Raw genomic sequence first — 26160 nt, 5'->3', positions numbered from 1 at the left:
TTGCATTGTTGTTGAGAGAAAAAAAGTTAATATATAGTGGCTGTTGGAATCAAAATTTGGATTTAGGGCCAGTATTTTGTTAAAAGAATTTTCAGAAATTAGTTTCGACGTTCAGAAATGCAAAATTTCGGAAAAAATAGAAACACTAAGTTTACAAACTAATAGCTTTGCATACAGTACAACCATCGCAGTTCTGTAAATGGCATCCATTATATCATTCGAAGCGGACCAATTCAAATATTAATTTATATCTTACGTGAACTCGTTAAGTTGTGTACAAGGGTTTTGCAAAAGCTGTATTTCCATATTAATTTTTTTGAGATTCATGATTGACATATCGATTTTATACGCTTTTGATGTACTATCAGATGCAATTCACAGAATTGCGATATAATTTTTCATTACCGAGTTAGAGCTATACACTTCCTAATTTCGTTTTCTGTAAATCTGATTTTTGACAATTGTTAATAAAAAATTGACCACCTGAATCGAAAATTCGAAAGCAACAGTCGCTTCATTTAAAATTTTTCTATTAAAGGCAACAAACCTAGATTCTATGTTTGTCTTTTCAATGCAACAAACCTCGTCGAACTGGGTGCAGTGCATGGTTGCCGAGAAAAATGAATTCTCATTTTACATGTATTTAGACAGGAGCACCCGAGCTAAAGCTTCCTGTTAACACTGGTGAGCACAAAAGAACGGCTTTTTTTGCGAATGTGAGCTCAATTCTGGTACTTACATCGGTTATATCGGCAAAAAGGCTTTGAAGTAAAATGAAGTATACCGCATTGCCTTGGCATTGTAACAGCCTTCCTGCTGCCTGTCATATGACTATTGAAAAAAGCGTGGAATTCGGTGGAATTTTTTTTCCCACTGAGCTGTTAACGTTCTGCGTAAACTGTACAATTTTACATAGCTTTGAACTATAACAACTTACTTTTTCTGGAACTTCTATTGTGTTGCGCTCTACCTTTTTCAGGTGTTGTAGAACTTTTTTTACCTTCTATGCCACAGATGATTACTCTCGTCCGATAAGGAATGGCTGGCACTGTTCACTAGTACCAACGCGTCTGATGTAAAAAAATAATAATAATAAGGAGTAGGGGAGAAGCTGAACCTTGCAAGGTGTGTCGTGGGTGCACTAATACCGTTGTTGCCTGAAAGGACACACGTACCGATACCTACTTGGAGGCACGAAAGCTACGTGTTATAAAGCACATTGCCCCGGAAGGACTTCGCAAATGACGGGAGCTTAAACGACTGGCTTAAAGGCCGTCAATCCAAAGAATGAATCCAAATATCCAATACTCCCAGTTCCGACGTGACGCAATTAAAGCACCTCGCATTATTCAAGCGAGCCCACATCTGGCGCTCATGCGTCACTTCTGATTTTTTTATTCTAACGCGTGCAAGCTCAGTTCGCGGGATCTTGGTCATGTGTGCGATCTTCATCAATGGGATCTTGTTGCTTGGTTTCATCGCGATTAGCTGCAAACCGCACTGCCAATAATTAAATTATGTGGTTTTGCATGCCAAAACCATATTGATTATGAGGCACGCCGTAGTGAGGGACTATTTAGACCACCTAGGGATCTTTAACGCGCACCTAAATCTAAGTACACCGGTGTTTTCGCATTTCGCCCCCATCGAAATGCGGCCGCCATGGCCGGGATTTGATCCCACGGCCTCGTCTGCCAATAATGTGGGGTGGATAAGAAAAAAAGATAGAATCGACCGTTAAATCAACGAGCTCACAAACCGCGGGTCGGTGCACTCAGTGAAAAAATATCGACATTAGAAAAAATTGAAGGGTAGCAGAAAGCTTCCTAAACTTCTCTTTTCCACCATTCTCATTCACACAGCATTGGAAGTTCTTCGTATACTTAGGAGTGCAAATAAACTTGTTTTTTGCTGCGCGTGATGGAAGATAAGTTTTATGTAACTCATCTCTTTCATGCTACCTTTGTCGCCCCAGTTCACATTTTTTAAAGCAAGCTTTATTTTTCCCCTGCCACTTTCTCGATCCTGCTGCGCATCTTTACCTCAGTCGGATGTGCACAGACTGCCTTAAAAATCACTGTGATACTCAGCGCAACGTTTACAGATATTTTCTATAAGCGTCACGGCTGAGCGCGTTTGCCTTAGTGAGTGCGTTCAAAGGACTAAGCATGCACCGCCACGTCGGCTGTGTCATATTCGCGTGTTGCTCACTCGTTGATGACACAGCTACCCTAATCATTAAATAGAAATCCTTGTGTGAGAAAGCCTTCGCAGAATTCCAAGTGTTGATACTTTCTTGAGAACAAAACACGATGCTCAGCCTTCTTTACTCACGTGCCTCCTTCGTTCCACTCGCTTTATACACGAATGATTTTGGCCGCCTTCGCCGTACACTAATTGCGATGCGTTCTTGTCCCATCTCGCCAGTTAAAAGTTGTCCTTTCTTCCCCGTATCGCTCTCTTGTATGCAATTAAATCCTGTGCTTTCTAAAGCGTCCTTTCTATTATTTCATTTATTTCTTTAAGCAAATTCATATTTTCCCGATAAGTGCAACGGAGTAGGTCGGAAGCGCACACTATGTGCAGTGGGACGCCCACTTATCCCTACCTACCTATACCTATAGGTGGCTCCTGTTTGCATTTCGGCTTCACTGCAGAGTTTTCGCACGCAGTGAATGCTGGAGATCAACACGGCTTACGAAGAGCACCTTTCCAGTGCTAAAGACGCATCGTTTCTGCGCAAGAGCGTCGCGCCGAAAGCTGTCGAAGACGAGCCACACGTGTCTGAGCAGCGCTATACTTGAAGGACATGCATGCGCGCGGTACGCTAAGCCGCCGAGCAGCGCTCAGCTTGCCAATAAGTTGCCGTTTCTGAGATATGCTGATGACCGACGGGCGCCGTAAGCCTATACCGCCGCGACGAGGAAATCTCAGTGCTTTAATGTACTCTCCGGGCGGGCGGCTGTTATGTCTGCGCGTACCTATGGGAGAAACTCGTGGCGAGTACACGGAAGAGAGCGCAGCCGGCTGGACGCGCTGCCTCCTTCGTCGTCCTCGCGATCCGGCGCTGCACACTTTCGGGCTATACGAGAACGGCACCTGCACCAACGCGCTATCATACCATATCAATGGCGTATATAGGAGCGCTCCTGGGCTATTCTCCACTCGAAATTCTCCGTCTACCATAGGTATATATCGAAAGAAAGTGGGCTGGCCGTAGAACAGCTCGAAATAAAATTTCGGGTGTACACCACCGCGCAGTATAACAACGAGTATAATACGTACATTTAAGCAAAACACGCAGGACCATGCTGCAGGACTTACCATTGTAATGCGTGAACAATACCTGATGCGTGCACAAATATTTCTGAGCGCATGACTTCTCGAAGCAAGCATACACATGGACCGCTCTGAGAGAGAAAATTAGCCCGCGTTGCTGTCCCATGAGTAACAACAAAAATGAGCGCGGACCGAAAAAAAAATGACGCACAACAAAAGCGTTTTGCGCGTAACGCGTCATTTTATGTGTCGTTTAGCCCTAGATTGTCACACTTGTACATAAGATCGTACCACAAAATTGACTGGTTTTCGGAAGGCGGTTTTTGAGTACAAGTGTGTTGTTCACAGCGAAAGCCTTTGGACCAGACATATCTGCTACGATTGATTGATGCGTCCCAAAGCATCACTTGGGCTATGAGGAGAGACCGTAGTTTAGGGTGGCTCCAGATAAATTTTGACCACGTGAGGTTTTTTTACGTGAACCCAAAGCACAGCACACGAGCGTTTCGTTTGGCCCCAATCGAAATGCGGCTTAGCTGGACGGAAATCGAACCCGAGACCTCGTGCGCTGAGGCAGAAAGCCATGGCTATATATACAGACGGCAATAGCTACTCTAGCGGGTTTAATGACTATTCGGTCTGCGATATGGAATTCGACAGGTTACGGAGGGATAGCAGAAATATTATTATTATTATTATTATTATTATTATTATTATTATTATTATTATTATTTATCTGCAAGGAAAAGGTGGCGCTTGTACAGACGGTTTCCGCACCTCTTCTGCTCTAACGTGCTGACAAAGTTTTATAGGAAGACTAAAGTCAGAGTGACAGCAAGGAGCAAGAAAACAGCGGAAGTAGATCAGGCTGGTGTATAATCAACTTGAAACGGCGCGAGCCAAAAAGAAAGCATTGCAAGAAAACCACAGCACACACACACACACACACACAAAGGCGCACACTTGATTAAACAATACAAGCGTCATTAAAAGGGGAATACACAATAAATGTATCCATCCGCCTCTGCAAGCGCAAAATAACTGTTCTCGAACATAACGACGTGACAACCTACGGTAAGCATTACTCTAATCACAAATAAAAGAAGCACATACAAATATACTGAGGAGTATAGCTGACACATCCATCGTCATTTTATTAAACAAATTTAAAGTAACGCACACGCTGTAGTGTTCCCCATCTTTCCCAATGTAATTTGTGTAGATAGGCCTGTTACATTTGAAACACCCGTGTACTTAGATTTAGGTGCACGTTAAAGAACCCCAGGTTGTCCGAATTTCCGGAGTCCTCCACTACGGCGTGCTCATAATCAGAAAGTGGTTTTGGCATGTAAAACCCCACAATTTATTTAAATGTTGCATTTGTTGCATTGTCTGCACAGTGCCGACACAGCGCTGGGAGCATGAGCAGGGCTTTAGTAGATTTGCCGATATGGCTGGGAGTAAGACTGCAGTATCACACGGGTAAGTTTAATGGCATCAAAAGTTGAAGCAACTGCCAGTGTTCTAAGCCAAAAAAAAAAGCTACGCCTATTTGATGTTATTGTAAGTACCTTTACAGCTTGACACAGATATGACTGACTTAAGTTTCACTGCAACGCCAAACAAGCAGTCAGGACCGCGTAAATGACAGCGTATTTCTTAATTCATCATCGTTTTACCTATGACACACTTGACAGACGTCGAAAGATGTTCATTCAACAAGTTGCTCATTTCCGCAAAGCTTCACTTGCATCGGCGTGTGACTAGAGTTCAGCGTTTTAGGTTTTCATATTGCTACAAATCGGCGTACTTCTTTGGGGTTTTTATCTTCACCCAAAACATTCGGTTTTCTTCGGTGAATACATTTGCCCGCACGCACTCTAGCAGGCTTTTTCGGGTGGGTAATTAATACCTCGGGTCAAGCATACTGGTTTCATTTTCGCTTTCTGTGACTATGTGGTTCACTAATATATTGTTAGAGCTAAAACTCGCTGTACGACTGCATATCCTGTTCTTGAACCATGTAGTTGTATATAATACATGATAGTGTTTTCAAAAATTAGTCCAGCAAAGTCAACTCCATACGCCGATGTGACTATGCAGAAATATAGTGAATGAATTTGGTATTCGAACTCAAATAGGATGAGTATTTCTAACATCGCGTGGATACCAAGTTCGAACGAATAACACAGAAAAAAGAAGACTAGGATATGGCCCCGCGTTACCGCAGCTGAGCATGCCCAGTTCATTCACCGCAGCAGCCGCAGTCGAAGACTGCAGGAGCCCGGGCTAGGGTTCCCCCGTTTCCTTCCTGCGTCTCGTTATCGTCGGCGGGGCAGGAAAAATGGGCGCAAACGAAACAAAGAAAGATACGATAGAGTGCTTGGGCAGCAGGCTCAATACCATTGACCTCGCCAGGCTCCTTGCTTCCAGGCGCATTTAGGCTCGTAGATGCCCACCGAATCACCGTCTTCACTCTTAAATTCTCGGGTTTTACGAACTATACGATATATGCGGCACGCCGGTAGTGGGGAATTCCGGATTAATTCCGACCACTTGGGGTTCCCGGGACACGAGCATTTTTTTTGCCTTTCGCCCCCGTTGAAATGCGGCCGCCGTGGCCGGGATTTGATCCCGCGCACTCGGGCTTAGCAGCGCAACGCCACAACCGCTAATATGCTACCACGCGGGTGCGTCTTAGCTCTCTTTAAATTTGCTCTGTATGACCGTTTTCGGTTAAAACCGAACTCTGGAAGAAAAAAGAAGAGCCAAGCTTACGCTTTCCTGTTCAAATCAAAACGTCAAACCCTATGCAAACCTAAACCCGGGGCTGCGAAATAATGAGAACAGGCGTAAATTAAACGGTATGCGTCTGCTGCTCCACAACATCGGCGGTGGGCAATTTTAAACTGAAGTTCGCCTTGTTTATTTGGTTACGTAGATATGGGGCAACCATTCGAGACATGATTTATGATTGAAGTTGCGTTACATGTACGTGTTTTGATTATACACAATGAAAAAGTACTAAGCTTAAAATAAATAAAGTTCGGCAGCATATTACACTCCTGAAACACGTGAAGGCAAAAGCGTGCTGCACACTTGGCAATACATTCAGTTATAGGATCGGAAGGGTCAGACTTCTTGCAAGACATAACGAGCCGCAGTGTGAAGTACACGTGTGGCAAGGCGTTGTCTGCGAGCTTCGGCCTCCTCTCTACGTTGCCGTCTCGCATCGTCGCCTTGGCTGCTTTCGCAGTTCGGCTTCTTCGGCTCGTTTTCGACGCTTAGCTGCGGCATCGCGCGCTCGTACAGCGGGGTCAGACTCGCGCCAACGGCGCTTCTCTTCGACTTTACGTTGCATCCTCTCGGCGGGCTCCCCGCGGGGGAAAGCAGTATTCGCGGTCGAATGCCTTGCTCCAGCCGCTTCGCACGTCACACGTCGTTTCTCGCTTGTTGAGCATCCTCGACCGTAGCGTACTTCCGAAGGGGGTACGCAATGCTTTATTGATGGTTTGGATGCTTGTATTGAGCTTGTTCTTTATTGAAAAGTATGCTGTACTGTGTGTTGTATGAGTGATTGCAATGAATGTATGCACTGTTCGCTTCATTTTGCTGAGCACTTGTAGCTTCTGCCTTAAGGGGGTATGAGTCATTGCTGATGATATTTTTCGGACCGCTCGACTAGACGCCGCGTTTTTTTTTTTTTAGGTACGAACCATTGTAACGAGCTACTTAAGGCTTTCGCCTTAATAAGGGTAGTCAGTGAAGCGCGTACAGCATTTGAGTGGAGCATGGGAGAGCAAGATGGCAGCGGCAGGGAGCTTAACTGGAAGAAAAAGAAGTGGCCCGCTATCCTACACCGGGGTAAAGGGAAGACAAAGTTAAACGGAAAAAGCACTGAAACAAAGTATCAAAGAAAGTGCGGGAGTGTGGTAGAGTCATTTACTCGTGCCCCTGCAGCAATGTGCACTTGGGTGTCTTGAGCCGCTTAAGTAAATCACTTGAACGGTGTGCCTCTGTTTGGGCAAGTTGGTGCGACATGTAATGAAAGTTTAAACAGCGCGAAAAGACGCGCATAAGCATATACGTATACACACAGGCTTAAGGGCGGTCTTGTGTGTACGTGTATCTTTGTCGACGTCTTTAGGCACGATTTAAACTCGCTCAGTAGTACCTTTGCTGCCTTTTGGTGCGAAGGCCGCATTGGGTGGCATCATACGACATACAGTGTGCTCCGAAAGCCGCCGGTATCGAGTGGGGGTGGGTGTGTCGTAAGTCCTTGGCGGCTTTCACAGGAAATCGTTCACTCGTCCGTCCCCGAGACGGCTGGTCGAGTATCTGCAATGGCAGTGATCCCGAAGCCAGTCGTTCCCATTCCTTGTACTCTAACTTTACCCATCGTCACTTCTGACGCCGCTCAAGTGACGTTGCTCGACAACGACAAATCGCCGCCACCCACACCACACTTTTTGTTGTCGCTTGTATACGCGAGCGCAATCTCTCGCGGTACGTCGCCTCACGGCAGGGTATTGTTCAACTTCAACAGAAAACTGGTTAAGTTTGTGTAAATAGGTTATTATCCGTGCGCATTTTCTACCGACACAAGCAGCAGCAGCCGCAAGCGGCGCAGATGACTCCGTTATTTTCGCCAGACTCTCGCAGACACGAAAAACAGGCACAGACATGAAAGGATCACGCGACACGGTCACTGACCGAAAACAGCAGCTTTCCCAAAAACAGGGCGCATCGCACACTTGTTCGCACTACAAAGGCACGCGTGCTCTTTCACTAGCGTTAAAGAAATAGAAAAAGACTTTGCAAACTTGTCATTAAGTTGTCGAGATGCGATTTCCGCCCAACACCAGGCCAGTACAACGCGCTTCTTTTCTGTGCTGCTGTGCAGAAGTTAGGCCTGCGACACACACACACACACACAAACACACACACACACACACACACACACACACACACACACACACACACACACACACACACACACACACACACAGTATCAGACTGTGGCAGATGGGTCATCGCCTGGCGTGTGACACAAAAAGCGAACGAAGTAGCAACTGCCGCTAAGGGGGAAATTTCCAGACTACGAAACACGTGCAAAAGTCTTTTCAAACGTCAGCGTATAGAGGGGGCAGTGTACGGCTTTTCTATTAGAAGATCTTAGTCTCCAGCTGGAATACAAAACGACGAATTCATATGAATATGTGTAGTGCATGTGCTGTATAGTGGTGTATTTTACCTTCACACAAATGATGCGTGCTGTTACGTTCGACCGGCGGGGGGCTGGCGATCTTCGGGGAAGCGACCGATGGAGAGACGCCACCATGTCTGCTGCGACGACTCGCTTTGAAAGGACGGCAATACGTCAGACCCTAGCCCATCGGCGCCACCATGGCTGCGGCGGCAACTCGCTTTGTAAGGAGGACAGTGCTCCGAGTCAACAAGACATCGGCGCCACCATGGCTGCGGCGGCAACTCGCTTTGTAAGGAGGACAGTGCTCCGAGTCAACAAGATATCGGCGCCACCATGGCTGCGGCGGCGGAGCACGTATTGTTAGTGTGTACGCCGTCCCCGGAACGGTCTGTTTGGAACAGGGGGGCTCCTGGAAGATATTTTGCGGTGCCGTCTCACACAGCTTAGAAGTCGTCAGTCAATGGACAGATGCGGCGGCCTCTGTCTGCGGAGTCGACTCGGGGATAAAGAGGCGCCTGCTCGGGGCAGCACCATGTCTGCGATAACCCTCTCACATTGGTGTGGTCAGTGCAACCTGTGCGGAAGTGAATGCGTAAACCCTCCCCCTCAAAGGTGGGTCGGCTACGATGACTCTGGACGCTCCGTTTGGTCGAACGTCCGTTTTCCCTCACCTATAGGGATCTAGGGAGGACAGTATTTAAGGAGCCGTTGGCGGCTCCTCAGGGTGCATTCCTCTTTCAGTCGTGTTAGACTGATGAATTGTAACGTTCTCATGTAGATATTGCAAATAAATCCCATATTCATCAAACGTCTGGACGTGGGAGGATCGTATGACCAGGTTCCACGACATCACGGACACACTACCAGTTACAAAGACGCGTATACCCATTTCTTCGCGCTAAGTTATACAGGACGCAAGCAGTACACTTCAGACAATTACAAACGGATTCTTACAGAAACCCCAGACTCATGCACGCCATGTATCCAGATCTGTACACTACAAACAGATACACACCGTGTGGTGAGGTTGCCCCACTTAATCACATGTTATGGGAGTGTCAGCAGTTAACAAACAAGTCGGGCAGTGCCGACCCCTCCGTCCCTTCCACCACCAGCCTCCGCTCGCGCTGGAAGACCACACTGCTCAGCTCGAACCTGACAGCACAACTCTGGGCCGTCCAGCGAGCCGAGGAAGCCGCTTCGAGACAAGGTCTCGGAACCGCGTCCGCGGCGGGTGCCCAGATCCACTAAAACACGCCGGACTTAAATATTATTGATTTGAAAATAAAGCTTACACTCTCTCTCGTTCTCGATGAGAACAACTCTCTTCACTCAACAACGTCCTCAGCGTGGATGAGTTGACGGCGGCATGGGCCAGCTACCATCTATTTCATGCCCGACCCCAACCATTACAGTGCAGTTTCACGTTTTTTTTTTTTTTTGCCTCCATCCACATGTGCAACTGGTGTCATGTCGAGAGCACATTCAGTCACTGGTTACGCATCCACGTCGCTACACCGATAGAAGTACAATAGTTGATAGAGTTTAACGATGGTGCTAATGCTGCATAGTAGGGTGGCGGATTTTTACCACCTGGAGTTCTTAAGCATGCTCACAAAGCGCGTATACAAGGGCGCTTTTGCGTGCCGCCTACATAAGGAAGGCGGCCATCGCGGTCCCTACGGAACTAGCGGCAACCTCGTGCTTTCCGGTAGAGAGCCATGGCCACTGTAACACAGTGGCGGTTCCCAATAAACAATATCTTGATCGAACGTAAGCAGAACGGGCTATCTAGATGAACGATAACAACATCCCCGAGCCAACAGAAAACCTTGTGCAGGGTGCCCAAACGGAATTCGTTCTGCCTAACCATTCCTGCCTTTTTAAACACCCTTTCTCTCCCCCTAAGCACACGGACTTTTATAAAGACCTTATGAGTACCCCGCACTCTCTGTCCCAAGTAATGTTAATTTCCCGGAAGTAGCGCTAATATGGGAGGACCAAAGTGATGCGTGGCTTAGTGTTTACATCCAACGGGGTAAAATTTACAGCAGTGAACAATGTGTAACAGCGGCGAAGTGTAATCTTATCGCGTGCATATAATCTGGCGCCTGGCACTGAGGTATCGGGTAATATTTCCCCTGCAAGCTTTATTCACATAGATTCGTACTTTCAGCCAAACAAAGCTAACCTACTACTTAATACTAAAAAAAAAAGAAAAAGACATCCAGGCCCTCGCAGCTCTTGCCGTTATTGCGGTAATAAGTGGCAGCTCATCAGCTACAATAATGTCAAAAACTGCATTTAGACCGTGTTTAAAGTGTAGTGTATATGTACGCTTCCCTTGAATGAACTTTACAATGAGCAAAGAGCTTCTTTAGGTGCCTTGAAGGTCGTTCGAGTGAGAAAATTTGTGTTCGAGTCTCAATCCTGAAGTTACATCACGACCTCGTCATCATTTTGCTCGACGAGCGGCAGGCGAGGCACGTGTCCGAGTCTCGTGAAGCACGCGTCGGTAACTCGCCGTGAAATCGTCCGGTACGAAGCAGCCGCTGACGAGTCATCGGACTCCGCGCTCTTCGGTTACAGCGACGTTCGGAAACCCTCTCGTAAACGGCGAACATCGCTTTGCGGAAAGTTAAAGCGTATGACTCACTGTACGTGAGCTGCGTCAAACAGGCAGATATCAGGAGGAGACGTTGGAAACACTTGCTTTCTTCTACTCCATTCAACATGGGCTAAGGCGCTGTGAGTGATGAAAGTTATTTAAAATAAATAAACCTACATATTGACAAAAAATGGAGGACAATCCCACACTTCCGCAATTAAAAAAAAACTTTTTAGCGCGCTTTACCACGGTTTTTTGGCCTCGTTACTCATTTTCTCTTTATTCTTTGGCGGCAGGACAATTCGTATTGTTAAACAATTGTTGGTGCTGCATGTGTCGCGCGCAAGTAATTTACCCATACCCTCTATAATGCAACAGGGGAAATTATAATTCGAACAGCTAAATACCTACTTCCCATTATTTTCTCCATGGTATAAAGTTTGTAAACAGGAATAAGGTTGCTCAAAAAGGCTGGCCAATGTTTCGATATGAGGACCTATCTTCGTCAAAGGCCTTTTGACGAAGATAGGTCCTATTATCGAAACGTTGGCCAGCCTTTCTGAGGCACCTTATCCCTATTTACAAACCTCATACCACAGTCTGCTATTCCATCTGTCAGTCCCTTTCTTGATTTTGTATTTACTCCATGTCCGACTGTATTGCTTGAACAAGTGCTCCAGCAGTTTCTGCAGTTCCCAGAGATCTCCTCACCGCTTTTTCAGCAATGGGCTTGCAAAACAGGAAGTGACGCAAGACGAGGCAAGTGGCGCTACTGCGAAGCGAAATATTTTGCAAAGGACGAGATAATTTATTTGCATAGTATCATAAGAAGCCAACAAATAAACACACCAAGGACAACAGAGGAGAAATTACTTGTACTTACTTATTGAAATAAATTATATAAATGGAATTGAAAGTGGTTGAAAAAATTGGAGGACGCTTAAGCTTCGCCTTCAAGAGTGGAACGCGATAGCGTTATCGCACCCCGTTCGCACCGCCCACTCATTCGCTCGGCATGCTCTTCACGAGACGAAGGGGACAAGCGGGCGAGTGGCGCGCCATCTGTCGGGGCAGCGCCGTACATTGCGAGGAGGGGGTCTTCTGTATTTGCCGCAAGATGGCTCTGCGTGTGCGCCAAGCGCAGAAGAAATCTAGCGCAAACGTACTTCGCTACTCGCTTAACTGTGACTTCTGTAATTTACATGCTCATAATTACCGATATACACCGCAGTATAACTTTCTATGGCACGTTTCTAAGGCAACACCGCATTCACTAGAGACGCTTTTGTCCCGCTTTGAACCATCCAACTCATGGCTTAGGAGAGTTAAACGAATTCCGGTAAGAGCGTCTGTTAAATCTTTCTTTTTTCAACTACATACAGGCACTCTCCCAGTGAAACCGTGGCTGCAAAGCAAAGGCATTTTTGTACCATGGTCTGTGAATTGCTTTATATGCAAAAAACCGGAGACGATTGAGCATATCTTTTTGTACAGTCATGACACAGTGTTTTTGTGGGATATTCTGAAACGTAGCCTTAAAAAGGAATTGCCGTTAAGTGCTTTCGGGATACGCTTCCTGCCATGCGCGGAACCAGAGGGAGTGCCTGTCGATCTGTTAAAGGGCCCCTGAAACGGTTCGGACAAATTTTGTAGGTGCGTAGGGTACAGCTTAAGTAGAACATTCGCACCACAATTTAAGTGAAGCGTTACGTATTAATGGAGCTGCAAGCGATTAGAAGTTACCCTCCTCCCTAGCTATGCTTTTCCTCCTCAACTCGCTCGCCGAGCGAGCGGCGCTAAGCTCCGCCTTCACTGGTTCAGCGTCACGATGCGACGTCACATCGCTCACTTCCGGTTGTTTAGGAGCACGCCCCCTTCCGCGCGAGACCTCTCCGCTAGCCGCTCGGCCGTCGACCGAGAGCTATCGAAGCAGCGTGCGTTGCGAGCATTCTGTCGTAGCGCCGAACGTGTCCGGTACTCCGCTAAAAACAGGCAACCTGGTCATTTCGGCAAATGACTGGAGGCATAAACTCAAGCTGATGAAGGAACTTTAGCGTAAACGTACGTGAGCAGCCTGATCGGTCTGCACGGTCCAGACACTTGCTGGCGCAGCGCTTAACCAGTCAAACAAAGCGCTAATATTGCTCTAACCAAGTGTAAAGCATTTTAAACATTTAGAAATCAACGTGTTGATGATTACACTCCTGCGAAAAATACACACCAGCAGCAAAGAATACACTTCGTTGCTGCTACTGTGCATGGTTGAGCTCTGTGCCACCAGGTGGCTGCACCGTGCAGACAGTTCACATTTGCCCTTCTGCTCATCTCGTGGCTCATCCCGGCACAGTCAAGCGGCCAGCTAGACCCTGTCCCCTTGCGCTTGCGTTTGCCCTAATACTGGACTCGCGGTTTGCAGGTCGCTAGGTTTGCAGTCCACAAGGCAACAAAGTCGAATCATAGTGCTCGCGAAAAGACTGAGACCGACTCTGACCGCGGAGCTCTCGTTAAAATGGAGTACGTTGTAACACAAGCAGACGACACTTGCTGTGTGCCGGAAGTGCTGAAGTGTACTAAAAAACTATTCTTATGTATTCTCTTTAAGTTATTTTCTTTTTACAAAAACAAAGTAACTAACATTCCAACTATTACGAGCATCATTTGTTCACCATAAAGTTGGAAAAATTATCGACCACGCGCCCTGGTCAGCCAATCAGATAGCTCGCCCATGTGACGTAATATGGGTTATTTGCATCATATGGGTAGGGGCGGCTTAAAATTCTGCCGAGCAGTGCGCTGCGATCGGCAGCAATGGGTATTTTTAAAACCTTATAATAAATTACACGCTTTACGCAGAGCACTTAGATGCATCAATTAATGATCAGAAGAACTTACTCTAACGACTCAGTACGTTTGTAGAAAATCGCCAAAATCGTTTCAGGGTCCCTTTAATGCTTCTGTGCATGCACAGTGTGAGGCGAACGCGTATGGATATTAGACATGAGCGCATTGTTCAGACCCCAGCACATGAATACTTCATTGAAAGTGTGTTGTATATAGGCGAATTTTTCTGTGCACAGAGTGATCCTCCTGATTGGCTAAGTGCTCTGGACAAAGTGACTAGCCTACATCGTTCTTATCACACCATACTGATCCGGCATTGACTAGTTGTTTTTTTATGGCCATGTAATACTCACATTGTATTTTCTTTTGCCAAGCCGGTAATAAAAAAAAAAACTCATGGCTGAGTGGTAGCGTCTCGGTCTCACACTCCGGAGACCCTGGTTCGATTCCCACTCAGCCCATCTTGCAAGATGTTTTTATTTATGAATTGCCTTCCGGGATTTTTCGCCAACGCCGCCGACACCAGCTTTTCTGCGACACGAGCTCCTTAACGCTTTCGCGTTAAAAACAACTTACCGCAGGTGGGGTACGATCCCACGTCTTCTCAATACGCGGGCGATGCTCTACCAATTGAGCTACAGCGGCGCCATCTTCCCATACACATTTTGGAGTATTTATGTGTTAGTACTAGAACTAACCCTGGGAGTGTTAGCCAGCGCCACCACTCACAAACCTTCGCGGCGGATGTGGAACATCCTTTCTGCCGCAGGCGTCACGAGTACGTGATCTTTTAGGGTGAAGGTAACTGGTCAATAAACCGACACGTGCTACCTGAAGGCATCAATGTTGCCGGATTCGAGACCCTCGTTGTGTAATGAAAGAGAAAAGGGGGTTAACCTAGGGGCCCGATTCTTATTATTCGCATCATAAGAATGTTTGTTGGCTTCTTCTGACATGAATGATAAAAATCGGGCCCCTCAGTTAACCCCGTCCTTCTCGTTCATTACATAGTAGTCCCACAATAAACAACACTTCAAACATTTAAAACGTTCATCGCTAATTGTGTGCGAAGTGAAAGTTAGCTTTCTTTCCGATGTCTGGTAACTGGCTGCACATGCTCTATAAGCACTATAAAATTTACATGCCGACCAATCTTTCAGAGCGCTTCGAACTGATTTTGTGCGTTTTGAAGGCCCGACTTGTTTCTTATGTTTAGTTGGCAATACTGGCGCCGTATTAATTCGTCCTCACGCTACCAACTGACAGCCTCTTGATTAGCTTAGTTGATACGCGACTATCCACGTCACGCGGTGGTCGTGGGTTCGACTCCTAGAATTAAATTCTGAGGTTCTACGTGCCAAAGCTACGATATGATTACGAGGCACGCCATAGTCGGGGACTCCCGATTAACTTCGGAGTAACAATATTCCAGAGAAAACCTGAAGCACATGACAGAAGCCGAAACTTTTCCCGAGCACTGTAATGCACGGGGCCTGATAACAAGGGAAGTAACTCTGGAGCAGACATCTGCCGAGAAGGAAGAGTTTTAAGAAGCTGCTCTTGACACGGAATCACCGATTGCCGCCTCACACCTTTCGCTGTTCATATCTGCTGCGACAACGCGAGCGGAAGCGCCTTTCGGGACCAAGCAACCGGTGCAGCAGGGCGGGACAGAGTTAGGCGCTGTGTTTTTCCAAGTTGTCGAGGAAAGCTACGGAACACACGGCTGGCAAAGCAGAAATAGCGACCGTCTCGCAGCCGAAATCTAATCTTCTGAGATGGCTTCACTGAAGCTCGGAGATGGGCCAGCGACATTCACCCCCTGCCGGCGGACGCTGATAAACTTGCCGCATTCGTTCGGGTGGCAACGGCACTGCTATTCATTATCAGCGCACTCGCCTCCGCCGACCGCAAAACGTCCTGTGGGGCGGAGGCCCCGCGGCGGGCATCGCAGTCAACAAGCGTACGGCTATACGATGGCGCTGCTCTTCTCACCCTCAACGCCTTGTCCCGCGCAATTTACATTGCTTGTGCGTCACCCGCTATGTCACGAAACGTCGGAAAAAGAAAGCAATCTAGACTTTCCAATGCTTGAGGTTTGGGCATGCCGCCGGCACTCATGCATATTAAAAGGACGCATCTAAAAGGAAGTCTGCTTAGACTAGCAATTTGCTCTTTCAAAACGCTGTACTTGCACTTCTACTTTGGAAAGCGATTATTTAGAGCGAAAACGAAGGGAAAATCTTCCTTTCTTGAATTTAGGGCTCGAACTAGACCATGGCGTTTGTATGTGACGGATTTCGACGGCATTTTCGCGCATTCGTCTATGTATTATTATTATTATTATTATTATTATTATTATTATTATTATTATTATTATTATTATTATTGTGTAAAACATATGCCCCAAATGTTGGTAGCTTCTTTTCTTTTTTCAGCATATTTAATTTCTTTTTTTTTGGTTCATCTATGCGCAATTAATTAGCACTGATCAGACGTTGCCAAAATCTGACGTCAAGAGGAATTTCTATACTCGGCGACGAGGGCTGCTATTAGCCTTCGTTCTCCTTTCTACCCCTATCGAACCTCTGATGACAGCAAGTCTGACCTATTGGCAATGCCAGATGAGTAATTAGCCAGTCTAGAATAACTTCATTAGTGTCTCTAAGTCGATCTAGATGTGGGCAATTCTCAGCCTAGGTTATTTCTGCTCCGCAAGTGGCAGGAACTTGAACGAAGCGGAACTTGAAGGGGCATTGATTAATAGCGGTTAAATGCGATAATAGTTTATATAAGACAAGAGACGGAAAACCTTAAACGCTAAAAAAAATCAGAGCGAAGGGTTTATTCTAGTTCTACTGAGATATTAGAAAAAAAGTTGCCCGCTTTGGAAGGAGCCCTGCACGATGTCGATCACCAAGCGCACAGTATTCGCTACTCGGCAGGTACGACAGCGCGCGAAATGCAAGTTCAACAAAGGAGTTCCGCTCACCGATATGTGCTGACGGCATCGTGCAGGTTGTGCACAATTGATCCAGCACGCATGATAAAACGGTACACTGATTTCATCACCAGTCCACGGGAAAAAAAAGGCTGTGTTCAAGAGGGCGAGCAATGTGCCCCTGATAAAAAAGGCTGACGCTTTCATACGATATCGAACACGCCGGGCATTCGGCAGGTTAGACGAGCAGGTGTACGTTGATGGGTGTCATCGAACTTTCAATCGGCGGCAAGCAGCAGAGCAACTTTACTAATCGTGAGTTCGGCCATGCATGATCAACATCCCAACACCGCGCGGACATTGTCTCCTGTCGATATATTGCCATAAAAGACTATTTCCTACATCGATTTGGTTCCGCAACCACGCTATGTTGATGTAAGTTATCTCTTCAACGTACGTCAAGTTTGGTTCTACGAGAAATGTACATATATGAAGAAAATTTAATGAAACTCGCTATAAGAACAACTAGGCAGCAGAAAAATGGATGCAGAAAATACGTGGCACGAAGATGCGTCCTTCTTGCTTTGTATATTTCTTTCCAGTTGCAGCGTTTCAATCAATATGCAGTAAAATGGAGCTAGCCCTATATTTATTTCGTAATATATGTGGTAAAAAAGACACTTTACGTCATCAGCAATTAGTTAGACCGGCACGATGTACAAGCTAAGTCAGCAACACGTGAGATAAATTGTCGCCTTTCATATTGCATTGTGCATCAGTAAGCCAGACATTGTTAGTTCTCAACGATATAGAGCTTATTTACCACTTACAAACAGGTACTATTCCCGAAAGATGATCTCCTTCCGGGCACCCTCTCAGCAAGGATTGCATCGTTTAATTGGTGGGCTGCTGAGCACGAGGTCGCGGGATCGAATCCCGGCCACGGCGGCCGCATTTCGATGGGGGCGAAATGCGAAAGCACCCGTGTACTTAGATTTATGTGCACGTTAAAGAACCCCAGCTGGTCGAAATTTCCGCTCCACTACGGCGTGCCTCATAATCAGAAAGTGGTTTTGGCACGTAAAACCCCATAATTTTTTTTTGCATCGTTTAATTTTGATATATATACATAGAAAGGGGGAGATGGGCTTACGTGACATGCTCAGTTTCGTCAGCGCAGAAAAGCCGGTACGTGTTGATGGCGCAGAATTGCCGATGCAGTCGGGACCACTTATGATAGTACACAGCTGTCAAGCCTGTCTGTCGCGGGGGCGCGTGATCGCCTCGTAACTGCCCCACACGTTTGTGGCATAATGCTCCGGTCGCACGTGGGATAGATAAAGAAAGGGTTCGGATTGCAGCCGCTGCATACTAAGCTTTCTCTTCTGGTACAACTTTTACATCCTCCCAGAAGCAAAACACCCAGAGGGATACGATCTCGCACACCCCGCTTCGTAACGCACCGATTCAAGTGGGTCGAGAATTTCGGCTCACCTTTGCCCAACCGGCTCGACTCACCGCGGTCGGAGCTAGCATGCAAGTCATTTTTTTTCTTCTTTCTGTTCGAGACTGAACATGCGTGTATGTCGGGAGATGATGGCTGGAGTGTATATTCATTCTATCTTAAAAAATGTATGTGTGTATGTTATAAGTGTATATGTATATGCGTATATATACTTATGTACAGTCGACCAAAAAAGTTTACGGACCATGGGGTCTCAGAAAATGCTAAATATACGAGCTGCCTTTAAAAGTAGCCAGTAAAACCGTACATCACAATGTTGTTCGTATATACCAGTAAAGGCTGGAAATGGGAATATCAGGCTGCATTTGGAGGCTGCGGAGATATTCCGCTTTTTGTCAGGTCTCTTGGTCCGTAAACTTTTTTGGTCGACTGTACATACGTCTTTTTTCCCTGTTTCTTTTTTCCCCTCCCTCTTAGCTGACCTGTGCATATGTTGTTGTATATTGTATTTACCGGTCACTAGCCACATTAGGCTACCAGTCCAAATATTTTGTATACATTTTTTGTTCTCGAAGATAAAGTAAAAAAAAGCGAAAGAAAGGCGTACCAGTCGCACACTATCAAATATCTGCAAAGCCTCTTTTACGGTGCCTAGTCCAACTTTTGCGAAGCCATTCACTGCTTTCCGATGAGCGAAGAACGTTTACCAGGTTTACTCTCAGAGAAGCTACTTCTCGCTATGTGCGCCTTCCGTCTCAGTTTGGAATCGTCAGGCACGCCAGTGTACGTGACCGGTATCCGGAGATAAGCTTTGTACCTCTGATAAAACGGGAACTTAGCTGATTACTCCGAGATGGGTGCGCAAAAATAATGGCGCCTTCCTTATCCCAATGCGACGATTTGTAAGTATTTAAAGGTGTGTAAAGACGGGACGGAGAGAATGTGGCTCTAATAAAAGCTGAAGATTGCTTACTTATACGCAACTTCGCATCACGTCATGTCGGAAATGAACAGTGCTAATTAATGTAAGCTGCACTGTCGTGTGGAATTAGAACTTGTGTTCCGTCAAGTAACGAAAGAAGTCCTTTAATGAGAACTAAAAAGAAAGGACACGAAGAGAGCATAATAATCAGAAATTCAAATTATGAAATGTGGACGGTTTCTAGCAATTGTTTTGGCTCCGCAAAGTTCGGAGACGGATACTGGCTCGCACTGCAGCAAGAAGATTCGGATCACCACTTGGCGGGGCCGCACCTTTGATGTGCGTGGTCGCCCGCATCGAAGCGTAACCGCTGCAGTCGTACAAAAGGAAAGACAATCCACGAAATCGACAAAATTGCACCGAAGTGGCGTCACCGCTCTGACATCCCGCTGGTAAGGAAATGCGTGCTATAGCAAGCGTGAAAGAAAACGGAGAGAGTTCGGAGAGGGGTTTTATAGATTCCTGGCTACCGTTTCGCTTAAACGATGCGTGTGGCTTTCCTTATGGGCAAACTTTCAGAGATTGCCGTCTTGCAAGCAGTGATCCGGTTGGCAAAGTACTCAGTCCTCAATAACATCGAGCACTGACAAATTCAATAATGTTCAACAATTTCTAGATCTTCTGGGCTAAAGAACGTGAGCAGTCGATCACTTTATTAATAGCACAAGTCTGATCGGTGCTAGAATGTCCTTAAGAAGTAAACTATTTTTCTTCGTCTCTCGCTAGTGATATTACCAAGGAACAGACTGACAGACTTTGTTACTGGTCCTACTCTACAGCTAAAAACAAACAAACAAACAAGCAAAAAATGCGCGGCGACAACGGACCGAAGCGAAGTGTAAGCAATATCAGTTGTCTTTTTTCTGGTGTGACTTAGAGCTAAACTTTCCTTGGGAAAAAATAAAGATCTCAGAAGAAGTACACCACAGAATATCAGGCCCCCCCCATGCAACCCTTCATAACACAAGCTGCGATTGTGTAGTCGCCTTTCGCAGGGAAATAAAAGAAAAAATAGCGCTGTTCAAAATATGCAAACTATATCACTCGTGTCAATTTTATGGGCTCTCGCTACTCGGACTACGATTAGCACTTGCAACGACAATAAACTGGTCACGCTTAGTCGATTGTCTTTGTCTCATGTCTAAAGACGATTGACTAACACGCAAACAAGGCCAGTTCTGTATCCCCGCTGACTAGACAACGACGGCCCAGTGAACACGGTACAGATGCGCAAGTTTTGATGATGAAAACAGCATGCTCTTCGCGTCACACGGTCCAAGGGACAGGAGGACTCACGGCGCGTCGGGGGCGAGGCGGCGCTCTTTGGCTTCGTATTCCTGGATCTGCAGTGCGTTAGCCAGGCTCCGGGTGCGACGTATCCGAACCCCGTTGGTGGTGGGGCCGTTCTGGTGAGCCATCGCGGGCCCAGAACCACGTCGCCGTGGCGGCCGTGCACAGCGTCTCCGGGGGGCGCGAGAGAGCGACCGTCGCTGCCCTGTGATCACTCAACGCGCGCGCGCGCGACGCCGGACCAGAGGAGCGCCTCGTGTGAAGCACGCCGTAGCGAAAAACACCGCCCGCTGCGCGCGCCCAGCTCGCAGTTAAAACGGATGTAGCGAGATAACAGCTGCTTCGCCGCTGGCCGGCCGCGGCTGTCGATAGTGGCGCCGCCTGTTGAGCAGGGGCCGAAGTCTCGCGGAAGCTGCGTGAGATGCCGCACGGACGCGTGTTTGGCGCGGCAAGGCTCTGCCGCTCGGGCTCGCCTCGGCTTGGCGTCGGGCCCACAACGATATTTACGCTGAGTAGGCCCGCACGCCTTGGACTCCGTGTACGCCTTCGGTGCAGCCTCGGTAATAGAGGTCACTGATCCTTATTGTAGCTGAAAGAATATACGATGGGGAGTGCAAAGTTGCCGGAAACACAAATATTTCGACTGGGACAATGTCTGGCATCTCAAATGTTGCTAGGTAAACAGCAAGGGCAGGCTTGCATCCTGATAAAGGTAATCTACTATCCTGTATTTCCCACTTAGATCCCACGACGTAAGGTTTCAACGACCAATTGTGGAGGCATAGTGGTTATGGCGTTGTGCTGCTAAGCTCAGGGCAAGGGATAAAATCCCGATAGGTATTTACACAACCCCCTCCAAAGATATGCCACCACCCCCTCAAAAAAACGTTGCGCAACAACATCAGATCGATATGCGCCAACAAGGACGAACTTCCTTTAACATGTAGTTTAATATGCTTGCTTAAAAGGTTAATTAGCGTACTTCTGATAATTCCATCATGACAATTCCAGCAGCTTTTCCATCACCATTTGTTGAAAAAGAAGCTTTCAGCCTTCATTAAACAAAACAACGTGATAAAAAGAGCGCTAGCCCTTTGAGCCTCTGCCTCCAACCTTTCGCCCAAATATGATATACCGTATTTGCTCGAATGTGACGCGACCGCGATTGGAACGCGACCGTCGACTATTCAGTCCGTGAAATAAAAAAAAAACTTTAAAGTTAAACTGCGTATGTAACACGAGATGAACGGAAAGAGAAATGGTACCTTAATTCAACGAATCAATTGGTAAACGAGTTCACTTATCACTGTCGTCTGAGGAGACAGAACTTTCCTTGCGTGGTATTCTGGGGCGATCACTTTGGGCGATAGTTTCACGATATTTCGCGCCACTCGATCGGCACCAAAAGCCCGTTACCAGTGCGAAGAGCGCTGTCGGCCTTATACTCTGAGGAGTTCGGTGTCATCCGGGCCGTCGAGCTCGTTTGAGATTAAGTACTTCTTAAAAGACCACACGACCATTTCATGCGAGGACAGTACCAGGCCACTACGAGGTCCTGACTACCGCCCCCCCCCCCCCCCCCCTATTAACAAAGGGCTTTTCATTGGCGGCACTATAATCGACGCGTTGACGTCGAGCCGCCGAGCCACGGCTAGAGTAAACAATACCGCGGCGGAGTTTCCCAGCTGACTTTTAAATAAGTTTTCACCTTTTGGGGCGTATCTTGTCCCGCAACGAAAATCGCCATCTGCCTTGCCTACGTTTCCTTTCTTTAACCCAACAAGTCGGGCTCTTTCAGGTCACGAACGGTATGTGCGCTATCAGCGTGACAGAATTCTCGGCAGGAAAGTAGCGAGCGCAGATTTTTTCAAGAAAGGAGACACAAGCAAGGCAGATGGCGATTATCGTTATCAGACAAGATAAGCCCCAAAGGGTGCAAACTTTTTTAAGAAGGCACCTCGACCATCAAGATTACTCGTCTCTCGAAGCGGCCATCATACCGAACACTCTGCGTTGCCATAACGTTGCGAATGAACGCAGTCGAAACGCGAAAGCCGGCAGGGTAATGCAGCGCTGTGACCGTAACACCAGTCACAAGCACAACAAAAATTGAGTCGATTTCAATAAATAGCAAGTTTTTGACTTTTGTCTACTTGTCTGTGGATTGGCTTGAGACGTAAAGGTAGAAGTTGCCAAGATGACGTTAAAAATCGCGGAATTTAGAATATTTATTTTAACATCGTAAATTTTGCCGTTATACGAATGTAGTGCCAGGGTCGAGTTCGAGCAACGAAAATTATGGAAAAAAAAAACTCGCGCTGCAATCGAGAAAATGCGGTAACCAGTAACTTCGTGTCGACATAAGCCCCCTTTTTGTCGACGCGCGTATATTTCGAGATGTAGACATCTTATATTGCATACACCCTATTTACCTAATCTTGATACACCTTATTAATCTACATTGTATACTTGGGCATTTCTATTGTTTTCTTGATTAAGACAAGGCTTTGGAAAACAATTTTCTGTAGCGAATGTCGTTGCAGGTATAGCTTATTTTTCGTGCAAGTGGCATTGCTGACGAGCATCATAGATGGCCTTACTCCCATATTCGCAAACGATCCTCAACTCACCCGCCGTGGTTGCTCAGTGGATATGGTGTTGGGCTGCTGGGCACGAGGTCGCGGGATTGAATCCCGGCCACGGCGGCCGCATTTCGATGGGGGCGAAATGCGAAAACACCCGTGTGCTTAGATTTAGGTGCACGTTAAAGAACCCCAGGTGGTCAAAATTTCCGGAGTCCTCCACTACGGCGTGCCTCATAATCAGAAAGTGGTTTTGGCACGTAAAACCCCAAATATTATTATTATTATCCTCAACTCGAAGCACTTCCTTCACTCCATCAAGTAGGCAGCCATCATACGTACACTTGCAGTGTTCGAGCACGTGTGCGTATTAGGCTTGCTAACCATACCGAATTTAGCGGGAAAGTGCCCACATTTGAACAAATGTCCAGTGTTCCGACTTGACACAGTTAGGATGGCCAAATGTCCTGACCTTTTGGGTTTTTTTACAGGGAAGCTGTTAAGGTCTACTTTCCCCACTGTCGTGTCTGCGCGTAGCAAAAAAAATCCCGAAGATAGTGCAATGCCGGTGCCTAACCGCGGCGGAGGTTAAGCAGGTGTTAAGGACACCCCAAACATGGGTCGATCCCGGAGGCAGTGCAATGCCGGGGCCGAACTGCGGCGGAGGTGAAGCAGGCGTTAAGGACTCCCCCCCTCCATACGTGGGTGATCCAGAAGATTGTGCAATGCCGGGCCGAGCCGCGGCAGAGGTGAAGCAGGTGTTAAGGACTCCTCATACGTGGGCCGATCCCGAAGGTAGTGCAATGTCGGGGCCGAACCGCGGCGAAGGTGAAGCAGGTGTTAAGGACACCCCAAACGTGGGTCGATCCCGGAGGCAGTGCAATGCCGGGGCCGAACCGCGGCGGAGGTGAAGCAGGCGTTAAGGACTCCCCCCCCCCCCCCCCTCCATACGTGGGTGATCCCGAAGATTGTGCAATGCCGGGCCGAACCGCGGCAGAGGTGAAGCAGGTGTTAAGGACTCCTCATACGTGGGCCGATCCCGAAGGTAGTGCAATGTCGAGGCCGAACCGCGGCGGAGGTTAAGCAGGTGTTAAGGACACCCCAAACGTGGGTCGATCCCGGAGGCAGTGTAATGCCAGGGCCGAACCGCGGCGGAGGTGAAGCAGGCGTTAAGGACCCCCCCCCTCCATACGTGGGTGATCCCGAAGATTGTGCAATGCTGGGCCGAACCGCGGCAGAGGTGAAGCAGGTGTTAAGGACTCCTCATACGTGGGCCGATCCCGAAGGTAGTGCAATGTCGAGGCCGAACCGCGGCGGAGGTTAAGCAGGTGTTAAGGACACCCCAAACGTGGGTCGATCCCGGAGGCAGTGTAATGCCAGGGCCGAACCGCGGCGGAGGTGAAGCAGGCGTTAAGGACCCCCCCCCCCCCCCCCTCCATACGTGGGTGATCCCGAAGATTGTGCAATGCTGGGCCGAACCGCGGCAGAGGTGAAGCAGGTGTTAAGGACTCCTCATACGTGGGCCGATCCCGAAGGTAATGCAATGACGGGGCCGAACCGCGGCGGAGGTTAAGCAGGTGTTAAGGACACCCCAAACATGGGTCGATCCCGGAGGCAGTGCAATGCCGGGGCCGAACCGCAGCGGAGGTGAAGCAGGCGTTAAGGACTCCCCCCCCCCCCCCTCCATACGTGGGTGATCCCGAAGATTGTCCAATGCCGGGCCGAACTGTGGCAAAGGTGAAGCAGCTGTTAAGGACTCCTCATACGTGGGCCGATCCCGAAGGTAGTGCAATGTCGGGGCCGAACCGCGGCGGAGAAGCAGGTGTTAAGGACACCCCAAACGTGGGTCGATCCCGGAGGCAGTGCAATGCCGGGGCCGAACTGCGGCGGAGGTGAAGCAGGCGTTAAGGACTCCCCCCCTCCATACGTGGGTGATCCCGAAGATTGTGCAATGCCGGGCCGAGCCGCGGCAGAGGTGAAGCAGGTGTTAAGGACTCCTCATACGTGGGCCGATCCCGAAGGTAGTGCAATGTCGGGGCCGAACCGCGGCGAAGGTGAAGCAGGTGTTAAGGACACCCCAAACGTGGGTCGATCCCGGAGGCAGTGCAATGCCGGGGCCGAACCGCGGCGGAGGTGAAGCAGGCGTTAAGGACTCCCCCCCCCCCTCCATACGTGGGTGATCCCGAAGATTGTGCAATGCCGGGCCGAACCGCGGCAGAGGTGAAGCAGGTGTTAAGGACTCCTCATACGTGGGCCGATCCCGAAGGTAGTGCAATGTCGAGGCCGAACCGCGGCGGAGGTTAAGCAGGTGTTAAGGACACCCCAAACGTGGGTCGATCCCGGAGGCAGTGTAATGCCGGGGCCGAACCGCAGCGGAGGTGAAGCAGGCGTTAAGGACTCCCCCCCCCCCTCCATACGTGGGTGATCCCGAAGATTGTCCAATGCCGGGCCGAACTGTGGCAAAGGTGAAGCAGCTGTTAAGGACTCCTCATACGTGGGCCGATCCCGAAGGTAGTGCAATGTCGGGGCCGAACCGCGGCGGAGAAGCAGGTGTTAAGGACACCCCAAACGTGGGTCGATCCCGGAGGCTGTGCAATGCCGGGGCCGAACTGCGGCGGAGGTGAAGCAGACGATAAGGACTCCCCTCCCCCCCTCCATACGTGGGTGATCCCGAAGATTGTGCAATGCCGGGCCGAACCGCGGCAGAGGTGAAGCAGGTGTTAAGAACTCCTCATACGTGGGCCGATCCCGAAGGTAGTGCAATGTCGGGGCCGAACCGCGGCGGAGGTTAAGCAGGTGTTAAGGACACCCCAAACGTGGGTCGATCCCGGAGGCAGTGTAATGCCGGGGCCGAACCGCGGCGGAGGTGAAGCAGGCGTTAAGGACTCCCCCCCTCCATACGTGGGTGATCCCGAAGATTGTGCAATGCCGAGCCGAACCGCGGCAGAGGTGAAGCAGGTGTT

At 48.2% G+C, this 26160-nt stretch overlaps 1 protein-coding gene across 1 annotated transcript in view; it reads right to left on the bottom strand.

The window, feature by feature from the left end:
• The window catches only part of LOC135907865 (diacylglycerol O-acyltransferase 1-like), a 237705-nt gene extending 216743 nt beyond the window's left edge, over positions 1-20962 (bottom strand). Inside the window, exon 1 of the mRNA XM_065439624.1 lies at positions 20622-20962. Within this exon, the coding sequence (XP_065295696.1) occupies positions 20622-20743 (122 nt within the window). The 5' untranslated portion in view covers positions 20744-20962. The remainder of the gene's footprint in view (positions 1-20621) is intronic.
• Positions 20963-26160: the final 5198 nt, after the last annotated feature.

The sequence above is a fragment of the Dermacentor albipictus genome, chromosome 1, assembly GCF_038994185.2.
Source record: "Dermacentor albipictus isolate Rhodes 1998 colony chromosome 1, USDA_Dalb.pri_finalv2, whole genome shotgun sequence".
In the NCBI taxonomy this organism is placed as follows: Eukaryota; Metazoa; Arthropoda; class Arachnida; order Ixodida; family Ixodidae; genus Dermacentor; species Dermacentor albipictus.
The sequence above is the reverse complement of the archived record's forward strand: the minus strand, read 5'-3'. Positions and strand labels throughout refer to the sequence as shown.